Here is an 18,996-nt window from a genome sequence, read left to right as displayed (position 1 = left end):
CGGCAGCATTTCGACGTAGTGGGGAATTCCCTACCTAGCCTTCAATTCTGCGATCCCCTCTTCATTAATGACAGAGGAAGCAGGTTGCGGCTCCTTCCCGACGGGACTGTGGAAATCGTTCCATGCTTTCCCAGGGCGAGGCAAGATCTCAGCCACCGATGGACCTCCTCCTCTTCTACCACTTCTACTTCTCCAGTGGCCAGAACATCACTTTCCGACGCCGAAATTATGGCAGGAAGGTCAACGCGAGAAGAATCGCCAGCCATTTGTATCAATTTGATAAAGCAAAGGGATAAAGAAAAGGAAAGACGAAAGTTCCTGGCTAACCGAAGAAAATCAAAAATTCGAAGTATCAGGAGAAAAGAAGATCTTTCAAGTAAAGGCAAAGAAGTGTGTCAATCGAATGGTGCATTCCTTCTATTTATAAGAGACATAAATTCCTCAAGCACGAAACCCAAGAGTCGCCAATCGAAGTTGATAACGCATGAAACGGTTCAATCCCCTGGGAACGTGTGTCATAATGGCGACAACCACGAACAACGTTTCAAATTAAACGATGTTTCGGTTCCGAAGCGGTCGCAACAGTTCAAAGATATCGAAAGGGCGCCGTTACGTTACTTAAATCTAAGGACCGTACCCAAGGGGTAGGTAGTCAGATTTCTTTTAGATATATAGCAATCATAATCCGTCTACCAGGCCCGACAAGAGACGACCCCGGCAAACAGAGGGACTAACTATATTGGTCAAAATCTGACCGATGCGGTCGACCCAACCGAGATCCCGTCCAAGCGGCGAGATAGTGGAAGACGACATGGTTTGCTCCAAACCCCGTACTCACAATACCCGCCAAGTCAAAGAACAATACTCAGGGAACGATGAAAGCGAACGTGGTATGAAAGTGCATTGACCCAAGAATATAGTAAGGATTCCAAAACTATATATAGAGAGGGAACTTTCCTAGGAAGGGGGCTTTTTGGGCTCTCTCTCTCCTCTCCCCTGTAATCTTCTTAGCAAAAAAAGACAAAGCAATATTCCATTGATTATGTAAAATAGTAATCTCCATCGATTAGTGAGAAAAGAAATGAAAAACCTCAATAAGCTTGATCGTCCCTATTTCATCTTATGCATTATTTTCTGATTTGCTTATGGATCTGGAGTTTATTATGTTTGACTAAGATTTACCTCTTCATATTCATTAATTGATTTAATCAAAAAAATTTCGATATCTTTTGGTCAAACACTACCATGTAAAGAAACATTTATGAGGAGGTTTGATAAAGTATGACTTATTTGCTTTCGATATACATAAGAGAAATAAATAGTTTAATTTTAGCAGATAAATAAAAGTGAAAATATGAGTATCGTTTTACTTTATATTCATTTGTTCGACATATAAAGTATTAAGTTCCAGTAAATTGTTGGGTCAAATATAGGAGGTCAACAGAAAAATCCAAAGATTAAAGGAGGCGTAGTAAGTAGTAACGTATCCATCTGTCACACAGATTACAGAAAAGTCTGCAAACACACCGAACACGTTCTTTTAGCAAAATATAATTCCATTTCTCCAACTAGTTTCATTAAATCAAATTACCAAAAAAAGAAACCCACCGTCTTATTTTCTTTCTCAGAAAGAACCCACAAGCTGTGATCCCAAAGTCCCATTTGCTGAACAAAGTCTTTATTCAGATCTTCAAATATTTTAAATTTGAAATTTCAATTTTAGATTTCTTCTAATTGTTACAGATTTCTGTAGCAATGGCAGTGAAAGGGAGGCATTCCCGAGTTGGGCCTCGGAAATCGTCGAATTCCACACTAATTTTTGGTGGGTTTATTATGATATCATTTGTGGTCCTCATTCTTCTCGCTTTCGGCATTTTCTCCATTCCCAGCAGTACAAGAGGCTCTCAGAAAGCACACGATCTTAGCTCTATAGCACACAATACAGTTCAAAGGTACCATTTAATTTTGGTGATTGTTTTTTTTTTCCTTTTTTCAATTGGTGTAGTGATCTGATAGCTTTAATGGGAAACTTTTCTTTTTGGGGAGTACAGAGGAGATGATGATGATGAGGGAAAAGGAGATCAGTGGGTTGAAGTGATTTCTTTGGAACCAAGAGCCTACATTTACCATAACTTCTTGGTATTTCTCTTAAAGATTTCTTTTTTATTTAATTTTCTTTCAGTACATTGTGTTTTATGGCGGCTGCTATTGCTATTAGTTTATCTCATAGCTAAATTTGTTTGTGAATTTGATGCTTACAGCTATGCCTCTGATTGTAGAAAAGTGAGAAATGTTTTGTAATTGCCACTGTTGTTAGTACATCATGCTGAATTTGATATCAGATTCTGTTGCTTATCCAATAGAAAAAACGGAAAATCCGTAGGAAACTGTAAGAGAATTGAATTAATCTTTATTTTCTTTCAATAAATCGTACTCATATGGAAATTTTCATTTTAGTTAAATTTCAATTAGGACTATGAATATTGATACTGGTATTATCATTATCGTGTATTTAGAGCTTGATCTATTGATTGATGTATTTGCTGCCATCGACCATCAGAGTTATCTATATAATAAGAAACTAACTTCATTGTTATCTCTCGGCAGTCCAAGGAGGAATGTGAGTATCTGATTAGTCTTGCCAAGCCTCACATGCAAAAGTCAACTGTTGTAGACAGTGCTACTGGCAAGAGTAAGGACAGCAGGTAAGCACATCTTATGCATGCCCCGGGCTTGCCGAGTTAGGTTGTACTGCTGAGGAATTACGGGGATTTAATTGTAATACCATCATTAGTTCTCACATTCTTTTCTCCTGTTTATTCCCTCCCTATCAGAGTCCGAACCAGTTCAGGAACATTTCTTGCAAGAGGACGTGATAAAGTGATCAGGAATATCGAGAAAAAGATTGCAGATTTCACCTTCATACCAGTAGGTATGCGTTGTTTGTACCAAAGGATGTAACTGCATGAATATTTATCAAGTGTTATGCTTATTACTGAGGATCCAATTTCCCTCTAGCTGTTATGCAAAGAATATCATTCAATAAAGGTTGGGGGTGTCTGAAAATGGTATTGTCTACTAAGTTGCTCAGACTTGGATGCGGGTGTCCAATATGGGTGCGGATCCTTCATGATCTAAATTTTAAGATTCGGGAATACGGATCCAAGTAGGGATACAAATGCACGGATTCGGCCAAAAATAATTCAGATATCTAAAAATAGAGTTATAAAATATGTTTAAATTATGAGACATTATTTGAAAAACTTACAAGGTATTCCGAGAATGAGAAAATATTAATTAAGAGGAGAATCCAAGAAGGAGATAAAAGGAAAGGATTGACACCGAAATTTCTATATTCAAGGTACTCCATTTTCTTCAATTTCACCCTAGCTTTATATTGACTTTCATTGTATCTGTCCCGAGTTTCTCCGCCGATTTTGGTCTAAGTACCCAAAATTGGTTGACCAGATCCGGTACGGATCTCACACCCACACTCACACCCACGTCGTGTCGACACGGGTGCGACATCGAAAGTTAAGAGTCCGAGCAACTTAGATTGTCTACACTGATTAACTCTTATTTTTTTAGGTAACTCCATTTACTGGTGTTATTATATGTACTCCTCTGTCACTATCTTTTTTGCACTATTTCCTGTGTCCATCCCGCCTCTTTTTATATTTAGAAACTAAATAATTTTAACATTCCTATTTTCCATTGACTTGACTTTCTGTATGCCCCATTTTATACTAGACAAATTGTTTGGTACAATGGTTGGTTTGGTGTTCTATTCGTATTTAGCATATCTGTCAGAAGTAATTTTTTTCTTTTAAACCTGTGTCCCCTCAAACTATGCCAAACAAATTGGGTCTTGAGGGAGTAATACTATTTGTCCGTAAGTTAAGGAAATAGGACAGCTTTCTCCGGTGTCACCATTAATAGAAGATGCTGACTACATTGTTGGGAATATCGGTATGCTAAATTTGGCTGTACGCGAAGGGGAATGCTCTTTCGGAGCTCCAGCCAAAGAGCGTTATATTTCCAACTAATTAATGTAATTTCACTGTATTGATGATTTCTGGAGTTGTATGCATTGTCCAAAATAAAGTTGGATGCATTATTTTTGGTAGCTGTTGGATGCAAATATTATATGCATTGGATTGCGAGGTGGTGGCTGGGGATGAGTGTGGATTTAATTTCATGTCCACTCAATTTAGTAATTTGTCTATCCTGCAAGTATAAGTCTACTAATTAGTTGCCCCACCAGCACTCATTTGGGTTGTCTGGAATCAGAGTAATAGGAGAGTTTTTGATGGAGTAGAAAAAGCTTGTACACTTGAGGAGTAGCCTCTTTTCCTTTATTTATTTTTGGTGCACCCATGAGGTTCCTATTTGTATAGAAGATTGGTTGTCTTTTGTAGAAAACCATGTCTTTTTGTAAGGTTTTCTAATTTTTGGTTTGCTCCTTGTATATGGGTATGTTTTACTTTTTAATTAATTTATTACCTTATTCTACAAATTAGTTAGTGATTATTCCAGGCATCATTAGTGTTAACCACTAGTTTCTTTTCTGCTCCTTCCACATTCAGAGATAGAACAGATTCTGTGAAGCTTAGTGCTCATTAACTTTCTTTTGAAAAGAACCTTAAAAGAAATACCTCATCTTCATGCTTAGCCAGTATATTTCATGTGCACGACACTGCTAAACTTGCTCAAACTGCTGCTTTCAGAGTGGTCTATTCGACACTTTGTCATTATGCAATGCCTTAAACTGCATTTACATTGATGCTTCTGCTGCTGCCTACAGAGCATGGGGAAGGTCTTCAAGTTCTCCACTACGAAGTGGGGCAAAAGTATGAACCCCACTATGATTACTTTCTTGATGAGTTTAACACCAAAAATGGAGGTCAACGCATTGCTACAGTTTTAATGTACTTGTAAGTGACTTTTCCTCTGTGAGGTTTATGCTTAGTGTATTTTCATAGCATCCCTTAGTTGATTCTATTGGTGCACTGCAGGTCAGATGTTGAAGAAGGGGGTGAAACAGTATTTCCAGCTGCGAAGGGAAATTATAGTGCGGTCCCTTGGTGGAATGAACTATCTGAATGTGGAAAGGATGGGCTCTCTGTAAAACCAAAGAGGGGTGATGCGTTGCTTTTCTGGAGCATGAAGCCTGATGCAACTCTAGAAAATTACAATTTTTATGTCCAAACGCCTACTAAGAAGCTCAGTTCTACCCGTTTACCGCATTATCTGAACATCTTATTGCGCATGAAGTATCAATAATTCTAAAATTTAGCAGTGCTCATGACAACAGTAAATCTCGGTGACAACTGACAACTAATTTGAATTATCTATGTCTTGCTGTAGGTGGGTGCCCTGTGATTAAAGGCAACAAATGGTCGTCAACAAAATGGATACGCGTCCATGAATACAAAGCTTAACCTACTGCTAGAGGTAAACCTCTTTGCCTGGATGGTGTAACTAATACACATAATATATGTGCAACTCTAAACATTAGCTGCAATAATTTGCTTTCTCTTCACAATATATGTGCATCTCTGCTGTCTTCTTATATAAATTGTAAACTATTATTGAGCTTAGGGATGCATGTGAATTATTAGTTTGTCTCACCCGCCGATCCATTTGGCACCTCTAATATGGAGTAAGCTTGTATTTAATGGTGTACTCTTGTATTGATAGTAGATATTGGTTCTGCAGGTCCAGTTTTGAGTATGGATGCAGTCACTGTTGTGCGATTTGTATCAAAAGGATAATCTTATAATCTATGAATAGAGCTCCCTCTGCTTTCAACCACCATCACATGAAGCTTCTGACTTATTTTCTAGCTTGATTTTACTATGATAGTACTCATCTTCAACATTCTTTTTCCTTTCTTTTCGATAAAGTTGGAGCTTACAGAGTTGTAGTTGTTATCTTTCATCTGTGAGTTTAATTAGAATAATAAAGTATGAGAAGTTTTGTTCGAATTACGAGGTGTATTCATGGACAACACAGCAGCTTAGATGATATGGGAATTATAGCGATTACATTCTGTATCCTATTTTATTCGCTACTATACTACTTGGGGAGTTTTAACTTGACTATGATTATCTAAATATTTCTAATTTAAAAAGGATTATGAATTTGAGTATTTCTTGTGTGTTTCTCTATGTAAAATTTTTATGTTTTGATCACCGTACTACAGATCGGTCAGTCTTTCTGTGATGGAAGGAGTATAGAATTCATCCATTGTCTTTAGTTGCTAGAGATGAGGATCTGAAATTGTGGGCTCGGGAGTCTTATCAAGTGCAGAATACAAATATTAATTAAGTGATATAAATCAATACAAAAGAAATGATATACCATATTTATTGTTTTGGTGAATTTCTTCCATAAGGTTATTACAGTTTGTGAAATAATTAGTGGAGCAGAGATAATGCCTTTGATAGTGAGGGGTGAAGGCGGCAAAGACGTAGATAGGATGTTTAGTTTATGGGTTCTGAACCATATTCTTTTTTACTTCGTGAGTTCTAAATATATTATTTATATACATTCAATGGATTTTTAATACAAATATAGGATTTGAGGTTCTGCCAAAATAGCTATAAGGCTGACTCCGCCCCGGAAGAAGTCCTTAACGTGGTCCTTTATCCTCAATGGCCACGAAGATGGAATTTATCCATGGTGTAAGAAAATAAAAAACTTAAAAAGGAAAAAAGGAAGTTCAAAAGCAATGTTTTAAAACGGTCAGGCTCGCCCACAACTATTTTACCAATTATGGTCACGGGGGTGGATCTATACATGAGGTAGAGGGGTTACCAGAACTCGTTAGCCTCAGTAAAAACAGTGTATAATAATTCGTATATACGTATAGAGGACCCCTTAATAATTTACCGGTGTCCCAAAAACATAAAAGGCTGGATGGTAGTTTTGGTTGAGCGTATGGCTGAACTTTCTCTATGTGCTTGGGGACTTGGGGATCAAACTCGGCAGTTACAATGCTACATTTATTAGTAAAAATGGTACGGTATAGCTAGTTTTCGGATTGGTCATTCAAAAATAGCCAGCGTTTACGAAGTCAATGAAAAATAGCCACTATTTTGCTGCAACAGAGACCGGTCCAACATAATATACTGGAGTTCGGTGCACCTGTGTATGAACTCCAACATATTATGCTGGATCGGTATACTTTGCTGACTTCAGTATAATATACTGGAGACTGGAGCACCGGCGCTCCAAACTCCAGTATATTATACTGGACAATTATACTTGTTGGAACTCAAGTATATTATGCTGGAGTCTAGTGTACTTACGCTGGAACTCCATCATATTATGTTGGAGTTCCAGCATACTTATCTTGGAACTCCAGTATAATATGCTGGAGTTTAAGCATACTTATGCTGGAACTCCAGTATAATATACTGGCGTATTTTTCGGGTTTTGAACAGTGTTTTCACTCAGATTTATCTTTACATGAAAGTGGCTAAATTTCAATTTCTTTTGAAACTGGGCTATTTTTGAACGACCAGTTGTAAATCTGGCTATTTTTGAATTTTTCCCCATTTATTAGTAACATTTTTGCTTCACTTTATTGATTCCTACCGTAATTTATACTTAATAGTCACCGGTTTACATTTTTTATTAATACTTTGTCTTTTTTGAATTCAATTATAATTTAGTACTACTTAATTTTATTTTTTTTCCAAGTCCCTCCCTTAAAATAGAAAGCCCCAAAGTGTAACTCCTCTCTCAACACGTAGAAAAATACAAACTCTTTTTTCTTCCTTCAACAGTCACTTTCAATGAAGCAACAACATATGTCGACCTTGAAGCGGTGACTGAGAGTTTGTACTTTGATGATAAACTATCATAATCGCTAAGTTTTTAAAGAGTTGCACGCCGAACTTTGTCGCTACTAATTAATATATATAAAGACATTAGTGCCACTGTCGCTCAAATCCTGGGTCTGCCTCTAATGAAATATCAGCTCCAACCTCCAAGTCATGGAGATAGAGTCCTATCAATTTATTATTTATATATGTTAAATTATGAGCTTATATAGCAAAATATACAAATAAATATTAAAGTTTGTTTATACTTTTTATTGAATTTTCAATAAACTTAATTCTAAAAAATATTGAAAATTCAATGAAAAATGTTGCAAAAATCTATATACGACGGCATTTCCTAATTTTATTTGACATGTTAGTGCTCTCCTCAGGTGTCAGGAGTGTATATTATCTAGGGCATGTCTAAGTGAAGGGGCCAGCTCTGTAAACTTTTGCTAGTGGATCTGTCGTGGTAATAATACAAAAGTTTAACCTGGAATTGTTTTTTCTTATGACGGAAGCCAAACGAACCCTTAGGGACAGATATTGTCTACTGGAGCTAGGTTAAGCTGCAAAATGGAAGCCAAAAGCTATTCCATTTCGAATATTAGCGCGAATTAGTTATTTTGATTTGAAGGGCTTGAAATTGTAGCACTGAATTACAAAACTTTCAATGTATGAAAGACTCAAAGAAGGTTGAAGGCTTGTAGCATACTTGGAACAACATTTGGTTTTTTATCCATTTTGTGCATTTGTATGTTACTAGTCTTAGCATATGCGCATCATGCGTGTACCTATCTCGATGATAATTTTTTAAAAAATTGACATAAATACTAAGAGCAAAATCACATAGCCTTTGAAGATGTAATTTATTTTTTTGTGGAAAGTTATTTTCAAGTTCATTCATTTTTATTCTTTTTTTTTTCAAGTTCATTCTAGAAAGACACAAATATGATCAGGTAATTGACGTTAGACATATTTTTTCTTTCTCCCAAGCAAAATATGCAAGTTTTTCTATATGAATTGCTTCTGACAAATTAGAAAAGAATAAATTATTATTGTAAGAGAAAAACACAACAACTACTTTTAAAGCCTTAAATATAAAAATCTAATTAAATGATAATTTTATTTAATGTGAAATTAATTTTTAAAAGTGAAAAGATTATCAATATTTGTATTGGAGTTTTCCGCTTTTATAATTATAATATAATAAGATCAATAAATATATAATAATAATAAGTATAGGTACTTGAAAGAAAATAATAAATGTATCGACAAAGAAAAATCGGGCTAGGAGATGACTCATAATCGAGCTGGCTGTTGGACCCTGAACCCACCAAACACATATATTTCATATAATGATATTGATCTAAAATAGCAGAACATAATGATTTTAATATCTAAATTACAGACCTAAATAACATTATTTGTGCTAAAAGTCAATAAACTTATAATTACCTTAAAGAAGTACGTACAATTTATGCTCACAAGGTAGGGGTAAGATCAGCGTACATATTACTCTCCTTAAACTCTACGGTGTGGGATAATACTGCGTTTGTTGCTATTGTTGTAAATACGTACAATTTCGATGTAAATGTTTCAGTATCTTATCTTTATCAAATTGGATTTGTGTTTTAACATGTATAAATTTACAAAAGAAATTGATGTACATACATTATATTATTCACTATAACTCAATTATAGTTTAAAATGTAGTCCTATCATTGAGCAAAAATGCATAAGTACCCCCTGATCTATACCCGGATTTCCAACTACATACTTTTTTTTTTTGTGGGAATCCTATTACCCCCCTAAACTTATTTTAAATGTAATTATTTGCACCCTTAACGCTTACAACCAAACTTTTGACAAGTGGTGAGCTACACCGCCCCCACATGTATTTATAGTACTTTTTTTATTCTTTCTTCTTTTTCTTATCCTTTTTTCTTATTTCTTATTATTCTCATTTTTTTGGTTATTTCATTCTCTTTCTTTTTGTTTTGGTCACCGGCAGCATAAAATGGTGGTCGTCGAAATTTCACAAACACTATTTTTTTCGGCGATTTTTTTTTCCAGCGATAGATTTTTATCCCGATCTAAGTGTGTTTTGTTTTATATATCTATAAATTTTTCTTGAAAGTGTAATTTATGTGTGGGAGGAAGAACAAAATAAATAAAAACCAATATTAGCTGAGAAAACTTTTTCCAGTTAAAATTTCAATACATCATTTTTTTCCGGCGTGGGAAGGTTTTCTGATGGTGAATTCCCCTCCCCCCCCCCCAAATCTGAGTGTATTTTGCTTTGCTTATGAATAGATCTTTTTGAGAGTTTAATTTGTGTGTGAAAAGAAAAAATGGAAGAAAAACGGTTAGACAAAGTCGCAGGTGAATGAATATCCACCGGAATTAGAGAAGAAACGAAAAAAAAGTAAAAGAAAAAAGACAAAGAAAAAGGAAAAGGAAAAAAAAAAGTAAGAAAAAATGATAAAAATGAATAAAAAATAATTTGAAAATCGTCTTTTCTTGCTTCTCACTCTCCCAGGAGAGTGAAATACACACACTCTGCTACATCAGCGTTAAGGGTGCAAATAATTTCATTTAAAATAAGTTTAGGGGATAATAGGATTTCCGCAAAGAAAAAGTGTGTAGTTGAGAATCGGAATATATGTTAGGGGAGTACTTATGCATTTCCCCCCTATCATTTGTAAACTTATTTGTAGATATTATTTTTATTCATAATTTATTATAGATATTTTTCAAATGTACGTTTACATAAATTGAAAAAGAGAATATTTTAGCCTATAATTATTTTTTAAAGTTACTTGTTGTAAGGTGGATTGTGAATACCCTTTGAAGTATTCACGCTAAAAGAGCACTATTTTATAACATTAGAATTGCTAAACCTAAAAGGGATTTCTATGTGCACGAGACTTCATTCGTAGTTTTTCATTCTTTTTTAATTAAATTTTATTTTACTTAAATTATTAATAAGTAATTGGTTATTATTCTATACAAAGAATAATGACTACTAAATCTTAAAAGAGTTCAAGTGGACGAAACTTTCCTACTTCAATTTTTGGGTGTTATTTTTATTTTACAAATATATTGTCTTACCTAGTTTAAACAATGGAGAATTCAATACAAAAAGTTTAGTTAGATTTTGAATTCCTAAATATAAGGAAAATAATTAAATGATTATTCATTATATTAGAAAAAATAATAAAATGACTATTGTGTCTAGTGTGAAATATATTTTTAAAGGGTAAAAAAGGTGAACGACATTTAGCTAAAGGTCTTCGTGCTTTTCATATAATATAGATATTTAAATTTTCTTGACCCAACCCAAAAGTTTTGAACCCCTTTAGTGGAAATTCTATCTTCTGATCACGCGCAACTATGCCTCCTAAGAGGTCTAATGGTCGTTGTAAATGTAATCCGGTTTATAAGTCCGGAGTCGAATTCCACAGGGAATTAACCTATTAATCACAACCACTAGTTTCGTAAGAATTCAAATAATCAACCTTCAGAAATATTGAATAATGAGTTGATTGTTTGCTAACTAAAAGCAAGGTAGGGTTTTGATTTTCCCTATTGTCGGAATCTCCCCTGCTACGGTTCCTATAAGTTCACTCACATATTCTCTATCGATCGTGAGTACTTTGAGTGTGTAACTCTCTCTCGAGCAACTACCACAATTTACTAGGCGTATTCTCTCGAACTATGCTAGCTGGCACTAATTTACCGCTCACTATGATCGCACCAAGGTTTCATTATCTCTAATCCCGCTTTTAAACCCTCCGTATTGATCTCTCAAATACGTTAGGAGTGGTATTTTTCAACAACTACCTAAATGCGTACTCTCTCTTTAGCAGTACACACTAAATAAGTACAGTCAATTGAGGGCCGTTCAACCGACAACAATAATAATATAATTGAACAAGTAGAGAAAAGCAAATGGCAAATTTATATTAAACGCAATGGAAAAATCATCCTTCAATAGGTTCCATCAAACCCTAGATTAGAAGTTTAGCTACTCATATTTGTTGTACAAATTTCCCAAGTATTTTGCATAAACAAATTACAAAGAAAAGATGAAGGAATGTAGAACTCGATGATTCTTTCCCCCAAAAGTTGTTCCACGTGCTATTCTTGCCTCTGGTCGCAAAAACTACTTCAAAATGATGTTTAATGAACTATATATATGTAGGGAAAATACCTAAACGAAATAGCCCAAGTCCAAACCCAGCAGGGAGAGGAAATAAGCTTTTAAAATCCGAACATGCTCGCTATAGGCCTCGTCTCGTGAGGCAAAACGCGAGCTTCACTTCGCCTCAACCAGTGCGACGCAAGATCTGCCACGCGCTGGGTCTCGCTATAAGCCTCGCGACGCACTGCCAAACGCGAGGTATGTCTCTCGCGTCGCCTACTTTTTAGCGAGCTAAATCTCTTGCCTTGCCTGCTGTTTCATTTCACTTTCACTTCTTCTTTCTTTCTTTTAAATTCTTTCTTTCTTCTTTTGTTCCACTTTCAATTCTTGCTTTGTCTTTTTTCTCTCCTATTGTTTTAGAGCATGATTTTTACTTTAAATATTTACTTTGCTCAAATTTCATCTCCAATGTACCTACACATAAAATAGACTTATTTAAACACAAATATAGTATAGTTTAGCATTAAAGCACCTAAAATGTAAGGTAAGTAATGCACTACAAATATGGAATTATAGCCAAACATCACTGGTCCACGTACACTTAAACGTTGCTTGTCCTCGAGCAATCAAACTACACTTTATAGACACGACCTTTTCAAGCAATTCTCCTAACTCATCACATCATGAATCTTTAAAATAGACTAATCACAAGGGTGTAACATCTTCACCTCAAGACTTGACTCACAAGTACCATGCGTTATTCATAACTTACTCACTTACTCTAACATATAAGTCAATGACATTACCTTTCCGTCATGAATCACGTGCCCTCACACAACAAAAGAGATTAGTCCACACACAATAAAAGTTAAGAACGTAGGAACTCAAGATAGGAAAAATTCACCCACTCTTAGAAATAACATTCATATGCCACAAAAGATGCACCATAGGCTTTCCCGTAGCGTAGTACTCTACTACTCGAGCTCATTCAGTCTAGGATCAAGTAGGACTTTAATTGGTTGTAATGTAGGCTGCGGGTCGAGTATGATACATTTGGATATAAGAGTGACTATACCTTTCTATGTACCTTAATACATATACTTTAACATTCAAGCCCATACTTATGTCAAACCAAAACTCCACCTTCATATCAATGTATATTACCTCATACTTCTTTAAGCACAATTATATCAAAAGCCACCACCATCAAGGAATATTCTTCACAACAATACAACTTTTTTTTCCAAAGCAATGCACTTTTTTCCTTATTTCATTTGTTCCACTCAAAAGCCGAATCACCACCCCACACTTTAACTTTTACATAATTCATAACAATTTAAGTACTCATGAGAGGCTACAAGGTCAAATAGATGGTTAATTAAAACAAAGGGGTAAGGCTTGTAATGTGGTTGCCAAAGAAACATGATTACGGGCTCAACGGGGTTCGCTACGTTACATAACATTTAGGCGGGTAAACTATATATATTTGACTCAACAAAGAAATGCCTATATCACTTCCAAAACTGAACAAATCTACTATTTCACTTTGCAAACACACGGGACATATTCTAGACATCAACTGCAATGCACAGAATATACACAAACCCCTCACACACATGTCACATAACTCACTCAGAATTGGTTTTATCAAGACACTCTAGTCAAATCAGTTAAGCAAAATTAAGATTATACAATTTAAAGTACTTATACTAGAGTAAAAAACTGAGCCTGAGCGTCACCACCAGAGTACTCACTATTCTCAAGGCATAACAAAGTCAAGAGATATTGCTTCAATTCAAATCATAGCATAATGATTCCTACTCCTTAAAAAAATAAAACTAACTACACCCGGTTAAACCAAAACCCTTGGAAAGGAACCGTGGCACAAAGAAAAACCAAGGGGGAATTACTACACTACCTATAAAGAATTTTTTTTTCTTCTTTAGACTTTAATTCCTCAAAAAAACTGTCTAGGAGATCCATCGTCGGGAAACGTCCAATTTTTTCTACTTTTTTTATAAGCAAAGACGACACTAACTAAAAAAATAACTAAAAACATAAAATAACAAGTAATTAATGTATCTAATATCTACAAGTTATCACCCCACCCTTAATTCATACAATGTCCTCAATGCATACACAAACTAACAAAAAAACAAAAAAAAATGAGTAAGGTGGTATGAAAATCCCTGATCAAGCCTCGTCATCGCCTTCATCTTCGAAAGCTCCATCTGCAGCTGTCCACTCCTCATCTTCTGCTTCCTCCTCATCATCCTCCTCCTCCTCAGACTGCTCCAGCTCGGCCTCGAACTGCTCTGGTGTGTTGACATCCTCATCCTATGGGAGTCGGTAGCCATCGCCAAGCCCAACCAACTGCTGAGCATGAGCATTGAGCGGGAACCAGTCCTCCAAGATGTCCCTTTCTTCAGCAGTTGCCAGTCGTCCCCCAATCCAAAGCTGCAAGTTCATCATCCCATATAAATAGGCCATAAAAGCAGTCATCACGAGCATTGCGCTCGACACATGTCAGTGAAGACGTAACATTATCCTCCTTAACCCAGACGCTTGTGATGTACATTAGTCGTAGGGGTGGAGGAATGACTCTATCAAAAGCTTGCTCCTCCTCTACTTCTTCTTGTCTCAAGTACTGAGTCAACATGTTCGTAAAGGGCATTCGATCAATTCTCTTACTAGTTCGCACTTGGGTCATCTGGTAGCGGATCAAGTGGCCCATATTCACCCTCTGGCCAGTCATGAGGAAATATAACATGCAAGTCCTTTCACGGCTAATAAGAGTGTCATGGTTGCATGGTAGGAGAAGTGTATTAATCAGTTTAAACCACACTTGAGCTTCGGTCTTCATTTTCTTCTTAGGGAATTTGCTATGGAGATTGGTTTTCTTGTCACGAACCCAAGCCGCCATAGAATTGACACCACAATGAGTGTGCCTCAGTTCTCGATATGTGGGACGGGTGATGAAGTTGTCCAATGGTTCTTGGGGAACATCAGACGCACCAAAAAATTGCATATAGCGGATGTTGAAAAATCGATCAACCTTCCCTGAATAGGCACTAGCTGCTCAGGACTTTCGGATCAAAACCGGCGTAAAATTTCCGAACAAGGTTGACATTGATATCCCCGGTGTTTCTAAACACATAGATCAACCCAAGATCATGAACACCTTTCCATATTGCTTGATATCTTGTAGGCGATGTTGGGCCCCCTTTTTTCCCTTTTGACGGGGAAGTCCGAGTTTCGACATTTATGGGAGAAATAACTCGTTTCCTTTTGGGAATTGGGTATTTGAAGAGTCGCCACCTAACGGATTATGGTGCGTTAGGGCATCTAGAGCAATTAACTCATGAACTAGTTTGCATTACCAGAGATTAGGGTAAGAGCTCGAAATAACCTTGAGGGGAAGGTGTTAGGAACCCCTCGCGATCCAAAACGGTGGGTCCCGACCAAACTTAAACTATGTGAATTAGTCCTTTTAACAAATAAGCAGTTTCAACACGTATTCTCAAATAAATGCATGTTTCGACATTCCGAGTACATGTATGATTCAAGTAATGAAATCAAGGGAAGAGATTTGAACAATTTGTACATATGTAAAGAAAAGTTAATTCATTTAAACAACGAGAGTTGAAAGATGGGTCCTAGATTGGTTAGCCTACATGATCATACCCACACAATGCCCAGTAATCACTCCTTAATGAGGGCTACACGTGACATTAGCGCATAGTCATTATATCTTTACTACCAAATTCCCTCCCCTTGGTCATAGCCTAAAGCGCTCTAGCAACCTTTAAAGATATCCTATGCGTTCACTACCCGTCCCTTCCTTGTGAGCTTGGAGGTAGTTAGGACCTCTAATTTAGGTAGTTCTAGACCATCCTAAGGTACTTAAAGGAGAAAAATCTAGGCGTCAATCAAAACAGTTAGGACTGCATTAAAGAGAGAACAATTAAAGGCTCATATTTTTACCTCCACAGACAGAACAAGTAAGTGCACGTCTTAAACAACAGTTTCAGGTATTTAAGAGAAAGCCCTAGAACATGATATGTAGGTGATCAAAGAGTATACAGTACTGAATTTGGACCAAAGTGTCAAAGACCTATTCAGCTTGCCTACTGATTTTAGACCTGTTGAATATGAGCAGTCACAGATAAGAGAGCATAGTTTTACAGTAGCAGGATTTTAATCGCCCTATAGGGTTGCCTAGGCATATAATAGTGATATCTTATGAGCATGGTATATAATCATTAATCAGGAATACAGTAAATCAGTAAACAATTTTAAACGAGTAATTTGGATCCTATAGGCATACTTTCTAGTAATATTAATTAACACGAAAAAAGTAGGTTATTAATCTGATTCAGAATTTACAAACATGAGTTAAAGTCAAACTATGCTGGTTTTAGATATTATAGGCATGACTTCTAGTTATACATAAGGCGAAGCAAACAGAATTTATTTGACCAAAGCGAAACCCCTATAGGCATGATTCTATTAAAGCTGATTTAGACCTTATATGCATGATCTCTATTATTAAAGCTGATGTAGATCCTATAGGCATGGCTTCTAATTGTGTAGAAGTAAAGCAAGCAGAATTTATTTAAACCAAAGCAAATCCTATAGACATATTGTCTAACACACACATTTGAATCGAAATGGACCCTATAGACATGTTATCTACCCAACTTTACCCACAATATACAACTACCCACCCTTTTCACTAATCACCCCAATGTTTGTTTACAATTAATTATTACAGACTAAGAATTGAATATAAATTACATAAATAGAATAGAAGTTAAACCATAGGGAGCCTAAAGCAGGCCCAAAACAATCCTGGCGTACCAAGCCTTCACTAGTCTCAAATGCCCAAAGTTCCATAGCCCAATTCATGTCTAGGTGTGTCAGAGTTCTCTAAGGACCTTAAGTATCCCAGGCAATGCTCATACCTGAACCTTTTTTAAATGAGAACTGATTATGTGCAGTGTGGAAGTTCTAGCCCTGATATGCCAGAGTTCAGAGAGATCTCAAGGGTCTCAAAGCAGTACACATATCAGAGGGGTAGGACTTAGTAATCTAAGAGTAATGTGATAGTGCATAATGATTTGAAAGAGTTTGGTAAGTAGTAGCAAGAGGCCTTAGGAATGAAAAAGATTTTCTGAAACCAGTACATAGTTAGGGTGGAAAACAGTTTGAGAAAAAACATGAAGAACATTTTTGGGATCAGAGAGCAAGTCACAGAACACACAGATTTAGAAAACATTTTGTCAAACAGACTTCACACAAGGAGAAAGGGGTAGGCGACACCTAGAATGCACCTTAGTGATGGCAAACAAATACACATATTCCTCAATAAGCTATGGAATTGACAATTTAGTTACAAAGATATGTTGAGAACACACAGGTCTTAGACACAAACAGGATCTCATTGGTGAAGTAGAGAAAGTTAGACTTAGATGAACAAACCTAGACAAACACTTCATGAAGCATTCATGGTTTTAGAAATACTAATCACATATAGAACAAGCAGAATTTAGACATGCTGGGTGAGACAGTAAACATATAATACAACTTGGGCATACTAGTGAACAAATTATCTAAGGAAGGACGACATGCTAAACAGTATACTGGATATAGCTTTTAACAAAATAAACTTAAACATGCTGAGTGATACAGTAACTAGGTAGTGTAATCTAGGCATGCTGGTTACATATTGAGCATATGATAGTAGAATAAAAAATAGAACTGGAAATCACAACTAATGACTACAGCAACAAAGACAACACATAGTTTTTGAATGGGAATTGAATCAGGACATACCAGTTGAGGAGAGAATACGGAGTATAGAGCAGAGATGGTGCAAATGGCCACCCTTGGCTTACAACCAGCTGGATTAGTGAGAATTGCAAGCAACAACAGAGAACAGAGAGAGAGCTTTTAAGAGTGTGAGAGTGTAGATTAACTAGTGTTCGTGTCCAGAAGTGAGGAGTAAAGGAGAGTATATATAGCATTTAAGAGCAAGGAAAATAAGGTAAAGGGAATCAACCCTTCTCAATTAAGGAAGCCACAGAATCAATTATACACCAATTAGTGTAATTTTCCCTTAATTAAGGGTAATTAACCAATGGTAAAAGCAGAATATATTTAAGGAAAGAAAATCAAATGAACAATTAGGGGTAAATAGACAGAAGTTTAATTAAGGAAATGATTGGTGAAGAATCAGTGAATATCACAGTTAATTGAATAAGGTAATAAAACTAATCAAGATTGTAAATAAAAGAAATAGCCAGGAATTAGCACATAGGTCTTAACAAAATAAATTGATAAATCAAGAATCCAAAACACCGATTTAAGGAGAAAAGTATAGGTTTACCATGAATAGGCAAAAAATGAACATAGACAAATAGACTCAGTAGAAAAGTCGAACCAAGAACATTAATATAGGCACATTAGGATAAAAAAAATCAAAAGATATCAAATTAGGCTAAAGAAGAATCACAGAAATCAAAGCATAGGACAAAGTCAGTACACAAGTAACCTAGACAAACTCAGAATTCAAACAATAATGTCGGAAAATTAGGGTTTTTAGCATAAGCAAGTTAGGGTTAAAGCAATCTTCATGAAATCGGTTAAAACACACAAGAAACAGAAGATTAAACACTCAAAATCATCAAATATTTTGGAGAATTTTTTTTCGGGAAACCCTAGTTTGGAAAAACTTAAAGAAGAAGTCATAGAAGTCAAAAACCTGAAGTATTGTAGTGTTTAAAATCGGTCAGTAGTAGAGGAATAAGAGAAACCTAAAGAAAAATATAAACTTGAAAACATTTCAAGTATGCAGAGATTCAAACAGTAGATAGCAAAGAACCCAAAATATAGTACTAAAATCGGTTAACAGTAAAGAAACAAGATATCTTTAAAGAAAAGACATTGACAAACTCAGAATCCTTCCAGATCTACAAAGATCAGGACAAATTCATATCCAAAGATTAAGGTTTTGAGGAG

At 35.8% G+C, this 18,996-nt stretch overlaps 1 protein-coding gene across 1 annotated transcript; it reads left to right on the top strand.

Moving 5' to 3' along the window:
• The first annotated feature begins 1,487 nt into the window (after window positions 1–1,487).
• On the top strand, window positions 1,488–6,061 carry LOC107807436 (putative prolyl 4-hydroxylase 10). Its single transcript, XM_075249999.1, has 8 exons — window positions 1,488–1,952; window positions 2,052–2,139; window positions 2,608–2,705; window positions 2,835–2,932; window positions 4,805–4,934; window positions 5,016–5,202; window positions 5,367–5,454; window positions 5,719–6,061. The coding sequence occupies exons 1-7, from the start codon at window positions 1,756–1,758 to the stop codon at window positions 5,439–5,441; spliced, it is 873 nt and encodes a 290-aa protein (XP_075106100.1). The 5' UTR covers window positions 1,488–1,755; the 3' UTR covers window positions 5,442–5,454; window positions 5,719–6,061.
• Window positions 6,062–18,996: the final 12,935 nt, after the last annotated feature.

Source organism: Nicotiana tabacum, chromosome 3 (assembly GCF_000715075.1).
Source record: "Nicotiana tabacum cultivar K326 chromosome 3, ASM71507v2, whole genome shotgun sequence".
In the NCBI taxonomy this organism is placed as follows: Eukaryota; Viridiplantae; Streptophyta; class Magnoliopsida; order Solanales; family Solanaceae; genus Nicotiana; species Nicotiana tabacum.
This window is presented reverse-complemented; position numbering and strand designations above follow the sequence as displayed.